The 14,569-nt window shown below is 43.0% G+C and overlaps 1 protein-coding gene across 1 annotated transcript in view; it reads right to left on the reverse strand.

Annotated features, from left to right (window-relative positions):
* The window catches only part of TRPC7 (transient receptor potential cation channel subfamily C member 7), a 160,990-nt gene that overhangs the window by 41,727 nt on the left and 104,694 nt on the right, over positions 1 to 14,569 (reverse strand). The window contains exon 5 of the mRNA XM_026508042.3: positions 10,929 to 11,145. Within this exon, the coding sequence (XP_026363827.2) occupies positions 10,929 to 11,145 (217 nt within the window). The remainder of the gene's footprint in view (positions 1 to 10,928; positions 11,146 to 14,569) is intronic.

Below are 14,569 nucleotides of genomic sequence, written 5' to 3' on the forward strand. Positions count from 1 at the left end.
ATGCTTTTCACCCAGATGTCCACAAAGCTTACTTCCTCTCTTCCTTCAGGTCTCTGTTCAGATTTCACCTGTCAGAGTAGGGAGATGGGAGTGCATGTTCCTCCTGCTCAACTCCTCTGAGAAGGTAAACTTTGACCGGAGACCTGAAGGAAGAGCAGGTCGTTGTCCAGCTAGTCTCCTCAATCAGAGAAATTCGAGTACTGACTAGAAATTTGAAGGTACGAAGAAATTATAAATTTTCTTTTATGTTTGTGGTTCTGTTTTAGAAAAGGAGTTCTGGTTTCTGTTACCAGCCATGATGGATAAGAAACCAAGAAAGAGAAAAAGAAAAAAAAAGAAACCGTCCTCAGACATTGAGAAGAGAGATTCCTTCAGTAAAGGGACACCAGCACGGTAAGCCACTTGAACACCATGTCTTTCTTTATGGAGGCACACTCCACTGTGCAGTGCACGGAGAGGAATCCCAGAGGCATGAAAGGCAGTCCCACAGGGTTGAAGAGAAAGAGAGTTCAGGAAGGCAGAGATGATTAGAGGTTGTGTGGCAGAGTTTCACAGAGAAGGGTACTATGCATACCAAAACACAAAACCACAGATGAAGTCCAGAAAATTATGTGGGGGTCCTTTTGAACATTTCTAAATTAGAGGTGCCCATAGTAAAACTGCGCAGACAGCAGCCAAAGAGCTGTAAGCTGAATAGCTTCCAGAGCTCACCCCCAGTGGAGAGACGTTTGAGCTTACAGCATCCAGAGTTGAAGTACTTTTCTGATTATCCAGGGCATTTAGTAGAGACCGCAGATGGGTGTCTCTGTAGTACAAGGATAAACAATCCTTATGGTTAAATTTCTCCAGATACACTCTAAGGAAGCTTGAAAAGCTCTGAACTCATCTGCAGGTAATTTAACAGCTTGTCAGAATAAAGCCAAATACTCTTTCAAGGAAGACAACAAAATCCTGATGCTCAGCAGCGTAACATACGAAGTGCCCATCGTTCAATCAGAAATTGCTAACAAACCAAGATGCAGGAAAATGTGATCCATGTCAGGAGAAAGATTAGGTAGAAGGAAGTAACCCAGAAATGACAGAGATGATGGAATTAGGAGTTAAGGATTTTTTAACAGTTACTTTAAGCATGCACAGTATGTTCAAGGATTTAAAGGAAAATGCAAGCATCATGAAAAAGGAAATGAAAGATAAAAAGAGAGCCAAATGGAATTTCAAGCATTGAAAAATATAATATCTGAAAGGAAAAATTCATTGGTTGGGGATTAAAATCATAGACAGTGCAGAAAAATTATCCGTGAACTTAAAGCACAGAGAGAAAAAAAGATTGAAGAAAAGAAAAATGACTTATCTTTTAGTAGATACACATAAAAATGCTTATGGATGAAATGTGATATCTGAGATTTGCTTCAGAATCCCACAGCGTTGGGGAAAGGGAACTAGGGAAGGCATAGAAGAAACAAAGATTAGCCATGACTTGCTAATTGTTGAACATGAGAGATTGGTCCATGGGGTGTACTATACTCTTATCTTGATTTTTGCATATTCTCGAAATTATTCATAATAAAAAGTTAGAAAAAGTTATCTAAGGAAAATTAGTTAGAATCTTTCTTCCACCTGAAATATAATAGGAAACAGGTCAATGAGAAATAAGTCCTCCCTTCCCCAGTACTTTTCATGTGACAGTCTTAAAAACTCAGCTCTGCTTTGCTGGGCAGGCCCTGGGACCAGGCTCTAAAAGTTGGGTCCCCCGTAGCTGGAGAGAAGTGCCTCCTCCTGGGACAGTGCTCTGACATCCAGGAAGAGAAATACGGGTCAGGAGGAGGTCCTGCTTCAGTAGGAGCCAGGAACCTCTGTTCGCTCTACCACTGAAGGACAGGTGTGGGTGCACTCACCACAGCCTACTCCGTGGGGGCCGGGTGGGGAAACGTGGGTGAGTGGTTGGGGCCATAAATACTCTTTGAGCTTTTACCCATAAACCCAACATGTGAGTTATGGGTTTCTGTTTTTTGTTTTTTTTTATTTTTTCATCTGTGTCTTAGTTTGGGCTGCTGTAACGAAATACCACAGGCCGAGTGGCTTGTAAACAAGAGAAATTTCTTTCTCACAGTTCTGGAGGTTGGAAGTCTGCTATCAGGATGCCATTATGTTTGGACTCTGGTGAGAGCCCTCTTCTGGGTTACAGACTGCTTGTTGTACCCTCACATGGCAGGGAGAGAGTGAGAGAGCCCCGAGGCTCTTTTATAAGGGCACGAATCCCATCCATGAGCGTTTTGTCCTCATGACCTAATCCCTTCCCAGACGCCCCAACTCCTAACCCTGTCACAGCGGGGTTAGCGTTTTCTCAGATGGATTTGGGGCTGTAAAACATTCCATCCCCTGCAGTGTTAAAGTGTTTAGTTTATCTATGACGGTGGGAGGGCGCATAGGGAGGATTAGGGTAGACCCTGAACTGTGGAAGTCAGGCCACAGAACGCACTCTGCCACCGGCTTTAACGTCTCTTTACAACTTTAGTGCCAGGGACTCTACAAGTGAGCCTCTGGTTAGAGACTGGCAGGTTGATGAAAAGCCTGTGGGAAGCATGGTGTGCTCTCCTGCTTCTTTCCTTTGGATCAGACCATTCTTCTCATCTCCCTCTTCCTATTTAGAGACCTGGCTCAGAGACCATAGCTTGGACATCATAGGCTGTTCTCATGTGGTTCAGCTGCTGGGGCTCTCTTAGGCTCTCTCGTTTAACTACAGCAGGCGCTGTGTTGGGCCGTTTTCAAGTACTTGTTCTTTTGTGATTTTGTTGATTAAGGGCACAGATCCTTTGACCCTGTGTACATTTTGACTCAATGTTTGTTAACGTGAACACAGTGGAAATCATACCATTATTGAATGTTTGTGAAGAAAGCGAATTCTGGGGTGTATACCGTTAGGGTGGTTTAATTAATGGGGTACGTCTTGATATTCCAGAGTTAAAAATTTTCAGTTCTCTTTTCAGTTTTGTTTTGTTCAAAACATTCTCAACAAATTCATATCTTTTGGCTGTAAATATTATAATCTATTGATCAGGTTTTAGTAATGTGCAATGTCACCGATGATAAATTTTACAGTTTTTCCTTTTTTCCCACCCAAGTCTGATTTTTTTTTTTTTAAAGATTTTATTTATTTATTTGACAGAGATAGAGACAGCCAGCGAGAGAGGGAACACAAGCAGGGGGAGTGGGAGAGGAAGAAGCAGGCTCATAGCGGAGGAGCCCGATGTGGGGCTCGATCCCATAACGCCGGGATCACGCCCTGAGCCGAAGGCAGACGCTTAACTGCTGTGCCACCCAGGCGCCCCTGATTTTTTTTTTTTTTTATGAAGTAGTTTTTTAGTTTTTAGTATTAGAAAAACCTATCCCATTTTGCCTATACAGTTTTAGCTTTTATCATTTTGGTTTAGCTTGTTTGTTCCTCTTAATAATAGTTCTTACGAAGTGGGTAAAAGAGAGATGGTCTTTCTTAGCTAGTCATTGGGGAAATTGGGAAAATTTCCTTGGCACTTCTAGTGGCAGACCTTGGCAGCACAAAGCATCTCCGCAAGGAGCAATGTCACAGCTTCATGATGTTCATTAATGCAAATAATGAGAAAGTGTAACTCCCCTAACTTTTTAGACTTATATTTATCATCTGCATTCTATTGTACATTAGTATTCAGTGATAAAAATTATCATTTAAGTTATGCAATTTTATACTCTTTTCTGAATCAGACCTTGATATCCTAAGGCTTCTGGTAGACTGTAGTTAAATGATCAAAATACGTTTTCTCATGCAAGGCTACTTTACGAGCATTTTCAATACACGTGTAATGAAAAGCATGTAGCAAATTTCCTCCAAACATCTCCTTCCAAAATTGGGATTCCTGTTACAGGCCTGTGCATCTGATACACCAGCTTGTATAGCCGTTGACTCTGGCTTCTTTGTTGGTCATCTGCTCACAATTTTGACTGCCAGAGTGCGCTCAAGAGGAAAGACAGAGGTTCAGAAGTTGGAGTTTAATAATGTCCTATTATTGAGTTAAGATGGCGGAGGAGTAGGGGACCCCTTTTTCAGCCGGTCCCCTGAGTCGAGCTGGATAGGTACCAGACCAGCCTAAATAACCACGGAATCAGCCTGAGACGCAGGATGATGCATCTGGATCTCTACAAATGAACATCTCCAGCGCTGAGTATTGAGGTACCAAGAGGGGAGCTGTAAACCGTGCACGGATATCGGAAGATAAACGGAAGGGGGAGGGAGCCGCCGTGTTTGGGCGCCGGGAAGCGGCAGCCACCTGCACGGGGGAGCGGGAAGACACACAGAGGGTACCCGCGAGAGAGCGGACTGAGACCGGTGAGCCGTGAACGCGCGCGCCACCAGGCATCTCCCGGAACACCGGAATCCCGGTGTGCTCACGGGATCCAGACTGAGACCGGGAACTCCCGGAGCGCGCGCGGGGCGGCTGGCGGCTGGCGGCTGGCGGGCCACCTGCACGGGGGAGCGGGCGGACTCGCGGTCGGCACCCGCGAAACAGCAGACTGAGACCCTGAACCGGGTGCGCGCGCCACCAGGCTTCTCACGAAACTCCGGTGTGCTCACCGGGCATAGACTGAGACCGGGAGACCCGGGAACGCGCGGGGCGGCCGGTGGCTGGCGGCATTAGAAACACAAAGGACAGAGACGGGGCGGCCGGTGGCTGGCGGCATTAGAAACACAAAGGACAGAGACGCGCCGGCCCTGGAAGTGAGGGCAGGGTCGCCGAGTTGGTGCGCACATCCCGGGACGCCGCAGGGTTGAGCAGCACCAACAGTAACAGAGTTAAAGTGGCCAGAACATCAGTGGAGAACGGGCTGCAATCCCTCTGTTCTGCGACAATGCAGCCGCTGCTGCTCTGACCCTCAGAAGAGGCATAGCCGGCCGCCAGGGAAAGCCGCCAGAGAACAAAAGCCTGGAAATACCGGCTCAGAGAGTGCCCATCCCCATCCTCCCTCGCAGGGGCACGGAGACTCTACCCAAACAGGGTTGCCTGAGTATCGGCGCGGCAGGCCCCTCCCCCAGAACACAGAAGGCAGGCTGAAAAATCAAGAAGCCCACAACCCAGGCGCCTGGGTGGCGCAGTCATTGAGCGCCTGCCTTCAGCTTAGGGCGTGATCCCAGCGTTCCGGAAAGGAGTCCCTCATCGGGCTCCTCCGCTGGGAGCCTGCTTCTTCCTCTCTCACTCCCCTGCTTCTGTTTCGTTCTTGCTGTCTGTCTCCCTCTCTCAGATAAGTAAATAAATAAAATCTTTAAAGAAGAAGCCCACATCTCTAAGATCCCTATAAAACAAGGGGCACGGCCTGGGACCCAGTCAATAATTTTGGGCTCTGGAAACCCCGCAACCTCTCTTCATCAGAATGACAAGAAGGAGAAGCCCCCCCCAGCAAAGAAAGGACAGTGAGTCAGGGGCCTCTGCCACAGAAGTAACGGATATGGATGTAACCAAATTATCAGAAATGGAATTCAGAGTAACAATGGTCAAGATAATGAGTAGACTTGAAAAAAGTATTCAGGAAAATATTACTGAGAATATACAATCCCTAAGGGAGGAAATGAGAGCGAATTTGACAGAAATTAAAAATTCTATGAGCCAAATGCAGGCAAAACTAGAGGCTCTGACGGCCAGGGTCACGGAAGCGGAGGAAAGGGTTAGTGAATTGGAGGATGGGTTAATAGAGGAAAAATTAAAAATAGAAGATGGTCTTAAAAAAATCCACGCCCACGAATGTTGGCTACGGGAGATTACTGACTCAACGAAACGATCCAATGTTAGAATCATCGGCATCCCCGAGGGGGTGGAGAAAAACAGAGGTCTAGAAGAGATATTTGAACAAATTGTAGCTGAAAACTTCCCTAATCTAGCAAGGGAAACAAAAATTCGTGTCCAAGAGGCAGAGAGGACCCCTCCCAAGCTCAACCATGACAGACCTACACCACGTCACGTCATAGTGCAACTCGCAAATATGAGATCCAAGGATACAGTATTGAAAGCGGCCAGGGCAAAGAAATTTCTCACGTACCAAGGCAAAGGCATCAGAATTACATCAGACCTGTCTACACAGACCTGGAATGAGAGAAAGGGTTGGGGGAGCATTTTTAAAGCTCTTTCAGAGAAAAACATGCAGCCAAGGATCCTTTATCCAGCAAGGCTGTCATTCAGAATTGATGGAGAAATAAAGACATTTCAGAATCGACAGTCACTAGCCAATTTCGTAACCACGAAACCAGCCCTACAGGAGGTATTACGGGGGGTTCTATAAAAGTAAAAAGGCCCCAAGAGTGATACAAAACAGAAAGTCACAGCCAATACAAACAAAGACTTTACTGACAACATGGCAGAATTAAAAGCATATCTCTCAGTTCTCAGCCTGAACATTAATGGTTTAAATTCTGGTTTCAAACGCCACAGGGTTGCAGATTGGATAAAAAGAAATGACCCATCCATTTGCTGTCTACAAGAGACTCATTTCGAACCCAAAGATGCATTCAGACTGAGAGTAAGGGGATGGAGTACCATCTTTCACGCAAATGGACCTCAAAAGAAAGCTGGGGTAGCAATTCTCATATCAGATAAATTGGATTTTAAACTACAGACTATAGTTAGAGATGCAGAAGGGCACTATATTATTCTTAAAGGAAGTATTCAACAAGTGGATATGACAATTATAAATATATATGCCCCCAACAGGGGAGCAGCAAGATACACAAGGCAACTCTTAACCAGAATAAAGAGACATATAGATAAAAATACATTAATAGTAGGGGACCTCAACACTCCACTCTCAGAAATAGACAGAACACCCTGGCAAAAACTAAGCAAAGAATCAAAGGCTTTGAATGCCATACTCGACGAGTTGGACCTCTTAGATATATATAGAACACTACACCCCAGAACCAAAGAATACTCATTCTATTCTAATGCCCATGGAACATTTTCAAGAATAGACCATGTTCTGGGACACAAAACAGGTCTCAGCCGATACCAAAAGATTGAAATTATCCCCTGCATATTCTCAGACCACAACGCTCTGAAATTGGAACTCAACCACAAGGAAAAATTTGGAAGAAACTCAAACACTTGGAGACTAAGAACCATCCTGCTCAGGAATGACTCGATAAACCAGGAAATCAAAAAACAAATTAAACAATTTATGGAGACCAATGAGAATGAAAATACAACAGTCCAAAACCTATGGGATACTGCAAAGGCAGTCCTAAGGGGGAAATACATAGCCATCCAAGCCTCACTCAAAAGAATAGAAAAATCTAAAATGCAGTTTTTATATTCTCACCTCAAGAAGCTGGAACAGCAACAGAGGGACAGGCCTAATCCACGCACAAGGAAGCAGTTGACCAAAATTAAAGCTGAAATCAATCAAGCAGAAACCAGAAGTACAGTAGAGCAGATCAACAGGACTAGAAGCTGGTTCTTGGAGAGAATCAATAAAATTGACAGACCACTGGCAAGACTTATCCAAAAGAAAAGAGAAAGGACCCAGATTATTAAAATTATGAATGAAAAAGGAGAGGTCACGACGAACACCATTGAAATTGGAAGGATTATTAGAAATTTTTATCAACAGCTATATGCCAATAAACTAAGCAATCTGGAAGAGATGGAATCCTTCCTGGAAACCTATAAACTACCAAGATTGAAACCGGAAGAAATTGATTTCTTAAACAGGCCAATTAATTATGAAGAAATTGAGTCAGTGATAAACAACCTTCCAAATAACAAAACTCCAGGCCCGGACGGTTTTCCTGGGGAATTCTACCAAACATTCAAAGAAGAAATAATACCTATTCTCCTAAAGCTTTTTCAAAAAATAGAAACAGAAGGAAAGCTACCAAACTCATTCTATGAGGCCAATATTACATTGATCCCCAAACCAGGCAAAGACCCCCTCAAAAAGGAGAATTACAGACCGATTTCCCTAATGAATATGGACGCCAAAATCCTCAACAAGATACTTGCTAATAGAATCCAACAGTTCATTAAAAGGATTATCCACCACGATCAAGTGGGATTCATACCTGGGATGCAAGCGTGGTTCAATATTCGCAAATCAATCAGCGTGATACATCATATCAACAAGAAAAGACTCAAGAACCATATGATCCTCTCAATCGATGCCGAAAAAGCATTTGACAAAATACAGCATCCTTTCCTGATTAAAACCCTTCAGAGTGTAGGAATAGAAGGTACATTTCTCAATCTCATAAAAGCCATCTATGAAAAGCCTACTGCAAATATTATTCTCAATGGGGAAAAGCTGGAAGCCTTTCCCTTAAGATCAGGAACACGACAAGGATGCCCACTCTCGCCACTATTATTCAACATAGTACTAGAAGTCCTTGCAACAGCAATCAGACAACAAAAAGGGATCAAAGGTATTCAAATCGGCAAAGAAGAAGTCAAAATGTCTCTCTTCGCAGACGACATGATACTCTATATGGAAAACCCAAAAGAAGCCACTCCCAAACTATTAGAAGTTATAGAGCAATTCAGTAACGTGGCGGGATACAAAATCAATGCTCAGAAATCAGTTGCATTTCTGTACACGAATAACGAGAACGAAGAAAGAGAAATCAGGGAATCCATCCCATTTACAATAGCACCAAAAACCATACGTTACCTTGGAATTAACTTAACCAGAGATGTAAAGGACCTTTATTCTAGAAACTATAAATCACTCTTAAAAGACATTGAGGAAGACATAAAAAGATGGAAAGATATTCCATGCTCATGGATCGGAAGAATTAACATAGTTAAAATGTCCATGCTACCCAGAGCAATCTACACTTTCAATGCTATCCCGATCAAAATACCGAGAACGTTTTTCAAAGAACTGGAACAAATAGTCCTTAAATTTGTATGGAACCAGAAAAGACCCCGAATCTCCAAGGAACTGTTGAAAAGGAAAAACAAAGCTGGGGGCATCACAATGCCGGATTTCGAGCTGTACTACAAAGCTGTGATCACAAAGACAGCATGGTACTGGCACAAAAACAGACACATAGACCAATGGAACAGAATAGAGAGCCCAGAAATGGACCCTCAGCTCTTTGGGCAACTAATATTTGATAAAGCAGGAAAAAACATCCGGTGGGAAAAAGACAGTCTCTTCAATAAATGGTGCTGGGAAAATTGGACAGCTACGTGCAAAAGAATGAAACTTGACCACTATCTCACACCATACACAAAAATAAACTCCAAATGGATGAAAGACCTCGATGTGAGACAGGAATCCATCAAAATTCTAGAGGAGAACATAGGCAGCAACCTCTACGACATCAGCCTAAGCAACCTTTTTCATGACACATCCCCAAAGGCAAAAGAAACAAAAGATAAAATGAATTTATGGGACTTCATCAAGATTAAAAGTTTCTGCACATCCAAGGAAACAGTCAGAAAAACTAAGAGGCAGCCCACGGAATGGGAGAATATATTTGCAAATGACACTACAGATAAAGGACTGGTATCCAAGATCTACAAAGAACTTCTCAAACTCAATACACGAGAAACAAATAAACAAATCAAAAAATGGGCAGAAGATATGAACAGACACTTTTCCAATGAAGACATACAAATGGCTAACAGACACATGAAAAAATGTTCAAAATCATTAGCCATCAAGGAAATTCAAATCAAAACCACACTGAGATACCACCTTACGCCAGTTAGAATGGCAAAAATAGACAAGGCAAGAAACAACAATTGTTGGAGAGGATGTGGAGAAAGGGGATCCCTCCTACATTGTTGGTGGGAATGCAAGTTGGTACAGCCACTCTGGAAAACCGTGTGGAGGTCCCTTAAAAAGTTAAAAATTGAGCTACCCTATGATCCAGCCATTGCACTACTGGGTGTTTACCCCAAAGATACAGACGTAGTGAAGAGAAGGGCCATATGCACCCCAATGTTCATAGCAGCAATGTCCACAATAGCTAAATCGTGGAAGGAGCCGAGATGCCCTTCAACAGATGACTGGATTAAGAAGTTGTGGTCCATATATACAATGGAATATTACTCAGCAATCAGAAAGAATGAGTTCTCAACATTTGCTACAACATGGACGGCACTGGAGGAGATAATGCTTAGTGAAATAAGTCAAGCAGAGAAAGACAACTATCATATGATTTCTCTCATCTATGGAACATAAGAACTAGAATGATCAGTAGGGGAAGAAAGGGATAAAGAAAGGGGGGGTAATCAGAAGGGGGAATGAAACATGAGAGACTATGGACTATGAGAAACAAACTGAGGGCTACAGAGGGGAGGGGGGTGGGGGAATGGGATAGACCGGTGATGGGTAGTAAGGAGGGCACATATTGCATGGTGCACTGGGTGTTATACACAACTAATGAATCATCGAGCCTTACATCGAAAACCGGGGATGTACTGTATGGTGACTAACATAATATAATAAAAAATCATTATTAATAATAAAAAAAAAAAAAAAAAAAAAAAAAAAAAGAAACAAAACAAACGGGCAAAGAAAAAATGAGACAAAAAAAACACAAAAAAACAAAACCACCCAGACTCTTAAATACAGAGAACAAACTGATGGTTACCAGAGGGCAGTGTCAGGGCAGGGGGGTGAGGAGGCGGGAGCGTGTGTATAAAATAGGTGATGGATTCAAGAGCACACTTGTCATGATGAGCACTGAGTAATGTATAGAAGTGTTGACTCATTATAGTGCACACCTGAAACTACTATCATACTATATGTTAACTATACTGGAATAAAAAATCAATCAATTAAATAAATAAATAAAAAGGAAAAACAAAGATTGTTAAAAAAAAAAAAAAAAAAAAAAAAAAAAAAAAAATAATGTCCTATTATTAGTAGAGGAGGAGAGAATAAATGACAGAGTGACTGCTTACCTAAGACCCACTTCATGATGAGCATTTCTGTCCAGGAGAATTGTGTGGTTTTCACTCTGAAGATCTGTTTCGGGTAGTCTGTGAAGGTTTCGTTGGGCAGGTTTTTAACGCCTTCAAAGCGGTCTGATGCATTCACAACTAATAATCCCAAAAAGATTGTAAAAGAAACTGCATGGGCTACAAATTTCATGAAGGGGCTCCTCAGAGTTCTTCCTAGCTGGAAACAAAATATGTACAAGACATATTAAACTGGCATCTGTAGGTGGGTGCAGGTCTCTCTTTAAAATGCTTTTGCCAAACTATAACCAGAGAATCCTCCATCATGGACAGAAGCTGCTAACTGAACCCAGACAGCCTTTCTCTTGCACTTTTATGTGAGGTGCTGCCTAACCAAATATATTTTCTATTGAATTCAGTTTTTTCCTATTTAGGAGATTTAGTGGGAGTGGTTTAAATAGGTGTACAACACACTGATGTATCATTGTGTCGTAATCTGCCCGGCTTTTCCCAACCATGTAGATATGCGTCTTACGACATTCACATCTGGAAAAAAAATAAGCTATCTCAGTAGAGTTAGAATTTAAAGAAACACATGTTGGATATGCTCTGTTGCTCATTGGTCCATTTTCCTGAGTTTTGTTTTTTTATGATTTGTTTTCAGTATTTCTTGTATGTTGGTAATTTACTTAAAGCTCTACACTTCTCTCTGCTTTAGCCATATTCCAAGAAATTTTGACAGCTAGTATGTTCATCGATATTCAGGTATCAATATTTTACAGTTTCCCTTTGGATTTCATTTTTAAATCACAGGTTAATTTCCAGACGTAGAGGACTTTTTCCTCATACATTAAAAAAATTCTCTTTTTATTGCCATGCGTGTGGAGATCATAGAGTCTGATACTACTCTGAACTCCCTGAGGTTTCCCTTGTGGCTCTTGTGCACAGTTGAGTTGTGCGGTTGTTTCATGTGAGCCTGAAATGATCCAGAAGATGCCCCTTTAGGGAGCAAGTATTGGCCACATCTTCTCTGGCCCTGGCGTGCCACCCAAGGGCTACTTTGGTCTTTGAGGACTGAACTGTGGGCCGCCGGGTGAGTCTGCCGACCCCTGTTAATGAACTCGTGTGGGTCCCTTCTAGGTCACTGCTATCACTTGCACCTAAGCACCAATCTTACCCCTCACCCTGGTACACTAATCAGACGAGAGCAGAGAGGGAAACTTTCTGAAGCCCAGTTCCTTTTCTAGAGCAGATGTTCACCTGTAGCCACTGTCTGGTTAATTGATGTTCACATTCAGCCCCGTTCAGGAGTCCTAGAGTGAGATGTCACCCGGGAGATAGAGTATTGGTTCAGCAGATGATCAATTACAGGGGTTTTTGCAGGTAAAATTTCCCCAATTATGACTGTGTTCAACATAACATTTCTAAGTCAGATGGCTTGATAATGTTCTTTTGATATGCTTCAGCATGGTAATCATCTACTTTAATTGTTCTGGTTATTAGTGTAACATGATTTACTATGGTTCGAATGCCATAGAACCTATCTATTGAAATAAAAAAAAGTGATAGTTGTAATTTTTTAAAAACACCCAGCATCTCAGGTTCAGACATTGGGAATCTGTACTATGCTGGAAAAAACTTTTTTTCAGTTCATTTGCATTGTCAAATGTCCTATGGCACTAAATCTAGTGCCTGAAAACCTGAAATTCTAGTTACCTGGAAACCATAAAACTTACAGACATTTTATAAATGGCCCTTCTTTGTAATGTTTAGCTTCATTATTTACAAAATTGGACTGCAGATTAGTTCTGGCCGTAGGTAGCTACATTAAATTCAGAATGCACAAGTTAAATGTAGGGACAAATAAAACATCTCACATAAATTCAGTAAGAAAAGTGAATTCAACCATGTCTCATTTTGATTTATGTATCAAATAGCTAGTTTGAATTTTTCAGCATTTTAGTTGACCCTGTTCGAATCTTGAAGCCCTATTTCCGAACCAGGATGCTGGTGTACCCAGGAGACATCCTTAAGTAGTCCCTGCTTCCTTTCTCGTCACCACGTCCTAGTTGGGGAGTAGTGAGAGGCAGTGGGAGATGGAACCTGACCACGGGGTGGGGAGATCAGATCTTGTGTGTCCCAGCAGGGTCCCAGAAGTGTCAGAAAAAGCTGGGGACCATGGAGATAGACCTGTATCTTAAGGGACTGATGGTCAGGTTTCCCATCCTTTATCAGTGGGGCTCTACATAGCATCTTCCGGTGACGACCTGGATGAGGATACAGCGACACTGCTCCTTCTTCTCACCCATGGGAGGCACCTGATGAGCCTGAGCTGGCCTTGGGATTCCCCAGAAGATGTGGTTTGAGGCATTTAATGCTCTCTGTGTTACCTCCTTCAGGTTGTTATTGTCTGGCAGAAGAGGAGTCTGTAAAAATTACTGTATCTACTGCAGAACATAAGGCAAAACCCTGATAAGGCCCTGTCGTCCCGTGGAAGGTGACCCTGGGTTCAGTTCCCACTTGAGTTGGGCCATAGGGAGGAAAGCGAGGTTAGGTATAAGTGCGCCTTTCCTCATTTTCTCCTGGGCTTGAAGACTTCTTTTTAATTGGTCAAACTTTGATAAAGGTCATTTGAGATCAAATAATTTCAATGGCTTTCTTTTTCTTTTTTTTTGGGACTTTTCCTTTTTGTCTCAAAAATAATTTTTGAAACAAATTACGCCTGGGGAAAGCTTCCTCCTTTTACAAGGCCACCAGGTGAGGTAAAAGAAGGGAGAAAAGTCAGCCAATATGTGCCAGCAGCTCTTAGCTAGGGAATCATTAAAGCTGGGTCAAGGAAGAGTGTTCGGTGTAAAAAAAGGACAGTAGAGCTTTGGGAGATGTAGACCTTGGCCTGCTCTGCCGTTTGCTCAGCGGCGCACAACTGGTGAGTCTGAATAACGGGCTAAAGCACTTGTGTCATTACTTGGACCTTGTGAGCGGAGAACTGATAGCAGGAAATGCAGGCTTGTAGTATCTCAACGTCTGGCTCACCCCAGACCTCCTGGGTACCATTCTTCATCTCTGGGAAATATATGAGAGCGACTGAGTAGTGCTCTTGAATTAACAGCAAACAGACGGCATTCATGAGCAATCAGAGGTGGACTTTTACTGGTTAGCACACCTCTGCGTTCCATGCCTCTGGGCTCATAGCCCTGACCACAAGTGTAAGCATCTAAATGGGGACCCGGTGGCCACGTGCCTGTGAGGTAGGTCATATCTGCAGGAGAGCACCCAGAGAGCGTTTCCATCATCTCCCTACAGTCTCGTGTCACCAAATGGCACCCTCACTCACCACCAGGTGCCAGTGGCCTTGAGGAAGGGCTCAGTGTAGAAGTTGGAAAATGGAATGGAGGCAAACTTTGGATCAAGTGCTCCAAGAAGAAACACGCACATCCTCAAGGTCCGAATGATTCTCGGATGTTAGAGATCCTGGTTAAATTAGGGGCAGGTTTCTCCCTATGCTCCCTGTAGAATTCTCATTCAAAATGTCTAACTCAGGGCTCAGGAGGCTTCCTTTTCTGGGTGGGGTAGGAGGATGTTCACTGGGTGTCTCTAAGCTGGGAGTTCTCACATGGCCATGTGAACCCACCCTTTGTCTGTGG

This window comes from Ursus arctos, unplaced genomic scaffold (genome assembly GCF_023065955.2).
Source record: "Ursus arctos isolate Adak ecotype North America unplaced genomic scaffold, UrsArc2.0 scaffold_5, whole genome shotgun sequence".
Classification (NCBI taxonomy): Eukaryota; Metazoa; Chordata; class Mammalia; order Carnivora; family Ursidae; genus Ursus; species Ursus arctos.